Here is a 10198-nt window from a genome sequence, read left to right as displayed (position 1 = left end):
GAGGCTGCGCTGACCTTTTGTGGGTTCCAGAGGTCTAAACTCAGGCCCTCAAGCTTGAGCGGCAGACACAATACCTAAGCCATGTCCCCAGCTCTGCCTTGTTTTGAGACAGCTTCTTACTGAAGCCTACACTAGCCTGAAACCCGTAAGCCCTGCATTACAGGTATTGCTTCCACGCCTGGCTCATGTGCTTCTTGGCAACCTATCTTTCAATAGAGTGTGTTTTCATTGCTGCTATTTTTTTGCTCTTTAAAATGTATGCCCTGGGCCAGAGATGGCTCAGCAGGTAAAGGTGATTGCCACAAAGCCCGATTGTCTGCGTATGATCTCTGGGCCTCATGTGATAGAAGGAGAGAATCAAGTGACAGCTGTCCTGAGCTCTCCACTTGAGTGCTATGGCACACATGCTCATAATAACACACAAGTAAACAAAGATAACCTAAAAATTGTAAATCCGGATTTTAACTCAGAACAGGAGAATTCTGCCTCCTAAAGTGGCATCCCGTTGTCTGGAGGATAAAAATGTTCTCCTTTGAATGACGGATTTTTGTGTGCTCTTCCTTCATTGTCTGCTCCCCTGCTTCCGCAGCAGTCCCTTCCTGTTTGGCCCAAGTCACATTCAAGCTCTCAGGCTGAGGATACACCTGTCAACACTCAGACTAGGGTCTTATTGCAAAGCTCTTCCCTCCTGCCTTTAGGAAAGTCCCCAAGTCAGGAAGGGCGTGGCTATCAGATAAGGGCTTCTGCTCCCAGTTCCAGCTCTCAGAACTCTGACCTCACCTTGATCCTCCCTGGGCTCACAAGACAGGTCAAGCTCATAACTTTGATATTGCCTGGAACTTATTCCACTTCCTGCCTTGGGACATTGAGACTCCAGAGAGATGCATATGAAAGGGGCTTGGGGAATCACGTAAAATAACGGATGACTGGTAAAATCTCTAATTGAAATGGCTTTCCTGAATTTAGGCAAAGCTAAATATTTATAGAATTACTTGCATCTGGCCTTTCCTTCTAAAGGCAAATGACTCATTCCCCACTGACTCAAATCACGTCTTCATAAACTGTTCTCTGAAATAAACAAACAAACCAAAACCAAAACCAAAACCAAACCAAACCAAAACAAAACAAAACATGGGTGCAAGGCTTCTTTTTTCCTTTGTTTGGCAGCCATAGAGCGAGGTGGTGTTTTTTGCCGGGACTATGCTCTGTGAACACTACCCTGAATTACTGAAAACCCCTGCGTGCGATAACCACATAAACCTGTGATAGAAACCGCGTGCTTTTGCACAGTTAAAAATATCCACATTCTTATTTGTGCATGTAACCAGATTTTCCACAAGCAGTTCTGGGACCTTTTCTTTTATACAAACAATGGCAATGTATGTATCATCTTTTATGAGTTTGATAGTAAAAATGTTTTTAAACTTCCCACCCCCACTTCCTCTACTCAGTGCCATGACCCACCTCTCCAGTCTCTGAATTAAAACGTTAATGGGCATCCACAAATAAAAATGCCAATCAAGCTCTTTGCTTTTCCATCTTGAATAAGTATTAAACAACACACCTAGGAAGCACAGGGCGAATGCAAAGGAACTGGACAAGTCTCAAGATGTTTCTACTGTGAGAGAGAAACCGAGTTCCCTGGCGTAAGGATTTTAATTGTCACCTTGACCCACTCCAGATTCACCTTGGGAATTTAGTGAGGGATTGTCTAAATCAGGTTGACCTGTGGACGTGCCTGGAGATTGTCTTAAGGCAAATGATGTGGAAAGATCCAGCCCACTGTGGCAAGGGAATTGTATCAATACACCTGTGGGGAGTTTATAATTAGGTACAGCAAGATTAGTATTATAATATGCTGTGATAATGTTGTGGACATGGCTGCTCACAAAATATTATAGTTTTATCTTTTCACTTAAGAGTAGTGGTTCTCAACTTGTGGGTCAAACGACCTTTTCACAGAGCTTGCATATGAGATACCCTGCACATCAGATACTTACACTACAATTCATATAAAGTAGCAATGAAATAATTTTATGGTGGGGGGGGTCACCACTGTGGGGCTCAGGCCACACAGCTTCCAATACAGGCAGCACTGGGTTTCAGGAAAAGCCATAAGCTGGCACCACCCAGGAACAGACCATCCAACGGAAATCCCCAACGTTCCAACCATTGTAGATAGATCACCTGCCAACACACACTCATTGCTTTTCATCAGGACTCCCCTAGACAAATGTCAGCCAACTAGGGGTCCTGAACCTTAGAAATCCCTCACCCCCACTTTTACTACTCTAAAAACCCAACCCCAACAGAGCTCGGGGGTCTCCAATCATGCCAATACTTTGGACACACAGAGTCCGAGTTTACAAACTTGTGTAAGAATAAAGGCTCTTTGCTTTTACATATAGGACTCGGTTTCCTAGTTGGTTTTGGGGGGACACTGTGAGCTGGGCATAACATGAGAAACTATATTAAAGGGTCACTGCGTGAGGAAGGTTGAGAACCACAGACTTAGAGGAAGTGCTGTGTAACTTCTATGATGTATACTAACGTGCTTTGGGGAAAGAGCTCTGTCATACTTCAATAGTCATGTGATTACTAAGAGAGTTAGCGTGCAGTTAATGGGTGGGTACTATATGCAGTATGGATATTCAAGCTGAGGATCTGAATTCCATTCAAGGGCAGGACAGAGGAGGTGGATGTGAGACTTTGCCATGTATAAATGACACTTAATTTTTGTTAACTCAGTGGGATCTACAATCACCAAAGAGAAAGCCTGTGTGGGATTTTTCAAGTTTAGGTTAATTAAAATGGGAAGGCCTAATGAAACTGTGGGAGGCCTCATTCCACGGGCTGAGATTCTAGACTGCATAAAAAAAGATGAAAGTGAGCATTGGTGCGTGTTGCTCTCTGCCTCCCAGTTTTGGACACAATGTGACCTGTACCCTCGATTGCTCAGCCAAGACAAACCCTGCCATAAATGATTTGGTGAATTATCTTGTCACAGAGACAAGAAAAGCAGCTACCATAATACATCAAGTAGCTCAGGAAAGCGTTCAACTCAAAACCTATGTGTCTATTTCTGTAATTTTCCATTTGGTATTTCTTGGTCACAACTGATTCCAAGTGATTGAAATCGCAGATAAGGTGGGACTACTTTCCAAGAGGCCATACATACCCTTCCCAAACTCAAAACAGTCAAGTTCCAAGTTTCTTTTTTTCCTTCTAAGTGCTAGTTCCCAAATGTTATCAATGTGGTTTCTTGTTTTACACATATAGGTCCTGGAATCTGATTCGCCTAGTGTAAATCCTCACATTCAGAGTGATGTCTGCGACTGACCCAGGCTAGTGTTCTTGCGCTGCTGCTCTCAAGGGCTGTGCGCTAGTGGGGAGTGCTGTCCTCTCTGCAAAACACACCAAATTGATCTTACCCAATAAATCTTTTTTTCTTAATTTTTTCAACTTTGTGTTTTTACCCCTGCCCCAGAACCTGGCAGACCCCCCATCTACCTACCCAACTTTTTCTCTTTCAAAAAAAAAATAGAAAAACGAAAAATCAAAAACACAAAAACAAAATTAAAGGGAAAGACAAACTAGAACAAAACGTGCCCCAAATAAACAAAAACCCCCAACAAAATAAAACAAAACATCCACAAAAATACCGCTAAGTTTTGTGTTGGGGGCCCCATTGAGAAAACTGAAAACTTTTAAGTGGGTATCAATTGCAGAAAACTTCTTGGTTAGGGGTGACATCCTGTGCCCGGGACCCCATCTGACTGGAAAGTGTGTAGGCCTTGTGTGTTGCCAGTCTCTGAGTTCGTATGTGCACCCGTCCTGTTGCCCGGAAGACACCGTTTCCTGGGAGTCATCCATCACCTCTAGCTCTTAGGATCTTTTCCCTCCCCTTCCATGTAGATCCCTGAGCCTTGATGGGAAGGGTTTGAAAGGACTGAGTTCTCCAAAGCCTCTTACTCGCTGCACATTGGCCAGTTATGGATCTCGGTGTTAATTTCCATCCACTGCAAGAAGTAGCTTCTCTGATGAGGGCTGAGGGAGGTACTGATCTACCGTATGGCATTAGGATTCATTTTATTGATATGTTCCTTTAGCAGAACATTCCCCTGGAGACCATGACCTATCTAGCCTCAGGGTCCTGGCCACTTTAGTAGTATCAGACCATCTCATGGGGTGGGTTCTTAAATCAAGCAAAATTGGTTGGTGACTCTTGTAACATTTGTGCCATCACTGAGCCGGTATATCTTGCAGGTAGGTCTCAGTTGCAGGTCCCAGGGTTGGTAGCTGGGTAATACTGATGATCACCTTTCTCCTCCAATAGTATGCAGATTACCTTCTAGTACCATGGACATTAGTAAGGGGAAGCTTCTAGTTTGCCACCAACTCAACTTTTCCATGTTCGTTGGGCATTATCAGGTTGTGGAGAACAACCAATAGCCTGCGATGTTTGGGGGTTTCTATGCAGCTCTTTTAGTCAACAACTCAACAAGATGTAACCTAGCCCATTACTGACACCAGACGTTTTACTTGGTGGAATAAAAAAAATAAAATAAAAGTTGTGGCTTTCTCTCCCCTATTACTTGTTGACTCCATTTAGTGTCCTACCATATATATATTTAGGAAGCAAAAAGAGCAGTGGTTCTCAACCTGTGGGTTGTGACAAAAAATAACCGCGCTGCTTTCTGTTTCTGGTTAGGAATGAGCAGAGGTGGACAGCTATGCATACGAGCTTGAGGGGGTGAGCCTGCCTCCGACTGCTCCATCTCCCTCAGAAGTGAACACAGAGGTTTTCAAAGGGTAAAATTAAAGAACAAACATATCTCATTAACAAAGCAGTCAATTCCCTTTATTTTTAAAATTTTATGTACACATATGAATGATCTGTATAATGTACATTCAATATAGAAAGCTTTATATATTTGATAATGTATAGAACATTTCACAATTACACTAATCTCTTACATAACATCTTGACATCCATTTTTACTTTAATTTTTTTGCACAAGCTCCTTGTCGTTCAGTTTGGTGAAGCCTGTCTACACACCAATGTGCACCGAGCTCTTGGAGAATTAAGGATTGAGGATCTGGTCACAGGTGGAGGGACAGAACCTAATGTCTGATGATGGAGGAAGATGGCCATGGAGATTGGGTGCAGTGAAGGGAAGTGCCCTTTCTTGGGGACAAGATTTAGCCCAATGTCTGTAGACTGCAGCTTAACTCCACAGTCACAGTAATTAAAAAAAAAAAAAAAAGAAAAACGTTATAAAAACTAGGAGGAAAGTTTGTCTTTTTGATTCACAGTCTTGTAAACAGATAAAAAAGAACAAAATGTGCTTACATACACCAAGAAAAAGAAATTCTTGTGTACCCATGGAGGCTGACCCAGAGTGCTTTCTCAAAACGCGGTATGTCAGAATCACTGACTCTTTTCCTAAATAAAAATATATTTATAGAAAAAGGAATAACACTGTCATGAAACCAGGAGAAAGGCAGCAAGAGTCTGTTTCAACATGTTGGCTGGAGGAATGTGGATGCAGCACTGGCCTTTCAGCATTTATTGTCTCTGAGTGTTTCAAGTTTGATTAGCCAAGGTCTCCTGCCTCATGGTCTACAGGAGGTGGAAGGTTAGACATGGCTGATGAGGATGTACCTGCAGTAAGGTAGCCAGCAACTCCAGGTCCTGCAAGAGAGAAAGCAAAGAAGGCATTTTCTACATAAGTCAGGCGAACACAGGGTCCAGTGTGCAGTAAAGCACTGGGAAACTGAAAATGATGTGAGTAACTGCCTTCAATGACAGTGACACAGCACTAGGTTCATGGCTTGCTTTATTATATGACACAATCAGAAATTCGAAATTCATGCAGTAACACTGGTGTAGAAAATAGAAGAGTTTCCCCTATTTTCACACCAGGGAAGTTCAATCTTACAAAAAAAAAAAATTCCAGGATACTTAAGGAGTTATGTTACACGGAAAAATGAGAACAACGAAGGACACCGTCTCCCCACCCGTTCAGCCCATCTCAAAGTGATGCACGACTGGACTCTCACAAAAGCAGCTTCTGAGAACATTCCAGTTAGCCTGCGCTCACGTGGTGCAAGAGGAAGGCTCGAATACCCATCTCACAGTCGGAGAGTGCTCCAAGGAAGACATCAGCATTTTAGTCCAGACTCATGTGTCCTGTGACTGTCAGCAGTCCTAGGAGCACATGGCTTTGGCCTCTGGAGCTGACGTGGAGCACTGCGGACATCTGTTTATATACCTCAGAAGCATCACACAATGGAACAAGCGCCTTGCAAGAGAAACTGGCGTAGCACTGCACAGGGGCAGCGCTTAGCTGAGGAAACATGGCCAATGTGTACACTGGAGGGCTGGGATGGGAAAGGCAGTGCGAGCAGCATGCATTGAGCAAAAGGTTTCTCTACCTGCTCCAGAGAGCTACACAGAAGTTAGCAAGCTGCCTGGCAGAGCGGTTCTAAAGCCCACTCCTGAGGTGAAGGGGGCTGCTGCCAGTTAGAAGGGAAGGAGAGACACCTGGGGGAAAAAAGAAACGTAAGCAGCAAGGGAGTGGTGAGGAAGTACACACAGCAGGGCAATCAGATGCAGGGTAAGGCAACAGGACAGATGGTGGACAGGCCAACATTCACTTCTGTCTCACTTCTCACCGTCTGAGTTCATGGAAATAGCTGTCACACACTGTACATGTGCTGACTCTACCAGAATGAGCTGGGACTAAAGTTAACCAGAGTGCCTGGGCACCTGGAACCATGTACTTTAACACTTACAAAAAGGATTTTCCCTTCTTAGGTCTTTGGGGTCTACTCCATCAACTATCACCTTCTGCTAATCATCAAACCAGGAAGACAACGACCAAACAAATCAGTCCATCAGTGCAGCTCAGAGCCAAGTACCACATTGCTCTCCACTTTAAGCAGAAATACCGTTACCACAGGACTACCAGACGGGTCCAGATGACCAAAACACAAACACTACAGAGGGGTGTGGCTCCTAGCAATTCAGACTGGGGGCTGTGATAGTCAGAGTTGTCACCTCACAGATAGGCCTCTCAGCATGCCTGTGGGGGCTGTCTCAGTTATATGTTAGCTAAGGTGGAAGACCCGTCCACTGTGAGTGGCATCATTCCCTCCACACGTGACCAGGGATCACAGAAAATGGAGACAGGAGCTGAGTACTAGCGTGCGCACACATTCATCTCCCTATTGATGGTGGATACGGTGTAACCAGCTGGCTTCAGACTCCTGCTGCCTTTGACTTCTCCACCACGATGGCTGTGTCTGGAACAGCTAAAATAAACCTCTCCTCCTTTCAGTTGCTTCTGTCAGGGTATTTTATCATGGTGAGAGGAAGAAAGACTAAGACATAAATTCAATTTGATTCATATCAAAGCAGGAGGTTATAAGGCATATGAAAGCAGGGAACACTGATGTCACTGGGGAATCCTGGGCTAACTCACGAGGGTGATGGGGTGATTGTTATTCTCAGGGCACCAATGTAATGGTTTAGATAAAAGTGGCAGCCAGGTCCCACCACCTGGGGCCTCTGTGGGTCCCAGGCAGGTGGGAGGCGGTGGGTGAGAGATGGATAGCTGCCAGGCAGAGAAAGAGAGGGAGAAAAGGGGGGGAGGGAAAAGAGGGGGGAGGGAGGGAAGAATGGAAGAGGGAGTGCACTCAGGTTGGAGGAGGTGGGATATCCACTTCCCTCTGCAGAAGGAGAGGGGTTAGGAGAGGGCAGGGCTTGTCTCTTAAAGGGACAGAGTACCCAGGTGACAGACCAGGCCAGCAAATCATTAACAGTGATGAGACACAGGGACACTTGCTGATCATCATAGTTATACAAATAAAAACTTCACAACTGCACACAACGGCTTCATAAACTTAACTATACTGCACAGGATATGAGACATTGAGAGATGTGAAGGGCATTCTGAACTGAAAAAAAAAATTGGAACTTCTAGACCAAAATCAAGTTGTGAAATGATGAGCTTATAATGAAGCCTAATTCTACAGCCATCACTTGTCTCCACAGGGAAAGTCAACTGAGTTTCAGAGGCCCACTTTTTGGGCCTCTGGGTTTTGTTAAGAATACATTAGGCTGCCCTGGGCTAAAGAGCTGCCTGGGATAAGTGGGGAAGGAGCAGAGGTTCCAGGGCACAGGGGAACATTATCCAAGTGTGTCGGACTTCAGAGGAATACAGAATGAACAGGGACCCACTGAGGACACACTTGTCACAGAAAGCTCTTTATCTCTGCAGCCCCTAAAAGCACCGACTCTGCCTCATGCCACTGCTGCATTCTTTTACTATTGATTTCCTAGGGGAAATAACTTGAAAAATTCCTACTACAAAAATGAATTTTAGAGGCTCTGAGCCAATTGGATCTTGAATCTAGCAAAAAGCCTAAGTAACAGGGCTCAGATGACACACCACTGTGTATCTACTGCACGGGATAACTCTAGCAGAGGCGCTCTTAAAGAAACAGTATGCCATGAGAGGATCTTTGGAAATGGGTGGTCCTGTCTTCTTATCAATCCTAACTAACCCTACTCAGGACTTTCACTTCTTCATCTTGAGCATGTAACCAACTGGTATTTGCTAAGCAGTCGGGAGAAGAAAAATCTACCTTTATCTGCAGCTTTCTTTGAGGTAATACTTTCTCCTCAGAAACTTATTTCCTTGTCTCTTAAACAATATCCACATATAACTGCCAAACACACTCAAACACTTCAGTTAGGAGGGAGGCTGGGTGTGTATTCTCACAGTACCTTAGTCTCCTCGTGAACCAGAGAAGAGCTTAGTACAGTCTGTAGCATATGAAGATTGGGTTTTCACTAAATTCCAATTAAATACAACACACACCAAAAAGCGTCTGGCAGCCTGGGCACTAAGGAAGCATTCCCTCAATTGCAGGGAAACTCAGAAGTGGAGCCTCTGTGAAGCACAGGTTCAAAGCCTTTCAAAGGAGTAGAGTAAAATCAGCGAGAAAATCCTCCGAACTAACAGAGAACATTCCAGCCTGAGAAGTGCCAGGAACAGATCTAAGGCAAGTGTGGCTCACAGCCCATCCTGTCCAGTACAGACCTGCTTGCAGGCTTCAGCACTGCACAGAAGTTCCAGCCCTTTCCAAGGGAGGGATGGGATGTTTCACCATTGCTACTTGGCTGCACCTGTCCAGACATCTGTCAATGTCACACTGTTTGTTAGAGGTCTCATTCATCCCAGGGACACAGATGGAAGAAAAGACGCAGACAAGCCGCATCTTCCTTCCTGCGCACCCTCCACACTTCAGTATCGTACGAGGAGCAGAGGTGCTGGTGAGCAGCACAGTAATTAGGGACCTGGGAAGGGTGAGGCCAATGGGAACTCCAGGTCTCTAAGAGAAACTGCCATGTGATCTCATCACGGAGTCCCTGCTAAAGCAGCGGTGTCAGGAACACCTTGGAGCTTTTACTAGACCTTGATGGAAGTTGGGTACATGGGGAACAGAAGCATCACGTGAAGCTACTGAAGCTGCTCCTGACCTGCACAGCACCAGTCCTTCATTCTTCGCTACAACTAAGCCCCATTCTTATATCAAAAATAATGCATAAAAATATGGCCTGTCAAGCTGGAGGGGTGGCTCAGAGGTTAAGAGCACTCGCTGCTCTTCCAGAGGTCCTGAGTTCAATTCTTAGCACCTGCATGGTGGCTCACAACCATCCCTAATGAGATTTGGTGCTGTCTTCTGGCCTGCAGGCATACATGCCAGTAGAACACTGTATACACAATAAATAAATCTAAAAGAAAGAAAGAAAGAAAGAAAGAAAGAAAGAAAGAAAGAAAGAAAGAAAGAAAGAAAGAAAGAAAATGTGGCCCGTCACCTTTCAGAAACACTGAGGAGGCTTTTGGTGGGCACAAATACACTCCTATATAGACAGTTTACCTGAGAGAGGGAGGTGTGAGTAGACCTCTCTCCACAGAAAACAGGAGGACACAAGTGACAGGCCCACAGCAGAGTCAGAAGCAGACAGCTTCAGTAGTATGAGCAGTGACTGGTACTACACAGGACACACAGTACACAGGAGCCACAGGAAGGGGAAGCAGTAGTGTCATGAGCAAGCTGAAAACTGAAAGCAGGGAAGCTGTTCTCTGAATCCTTTGGATTTGAAAATTTGAGAATCAAGTAGGTA

General features: G+C 44.8%; 1 protein-coding gene across 2 annotated transcripts in view; it reads right to left on the bottom strand.

The window, feature by feature from the left end:
• Positions 1-4834: 4834 nt before the first annotated feature.
• Dnajc13 (DnaJ heat shock protein family (Hsp40) member C13) overlaps positions 4835-10198 on the bottom strand; it is a 116104-nt gene continuing 110740 nt past the window's right edge. Inside the window, exons 56-57 of one of the 2 annotated variants that reach the window (XR_012909962.1) lie at positions 6439-6547; positions 4835-5695 (exon numbers count right to left, since the gene is read on the bottom strand). Coding sequence is in view for 1 of the 2 variants with exons in the window: in XM_075964807.1 (XP_075820922.1) it covers positions 5598-5695 (98 nt within the window). In the remaining variant the exon portion in view is untranslated. The remainder of the gene's footprint in view (positions 5696-6438; positions 6548-10198) is intronic. The other variant, XM_075964807.1, reaches the window with a different exon arrangement.

Source organism: Microtus pennsylvanicus, chromosome 3 (genome assembly GCF_037038515.1).
Source record: "Microtus pennsylvanicus isolate mMicPen1 chromosome 3, mMicPen1.hap1, whole genome shotgun sequence".
Classification (NCBI taxonomy): domain Eukaryota; kingdom Metazoa; phylum Chordata; class Mammalia; order Rodentia; family Cricetidae; genus Microtus; species Microtus pennsylvanicus.
The sequence above is the reverse complement of the archived record's forward strand: the minus strand, read 5'-3'. Positions and strand labels throughout refer to the sequence as shown.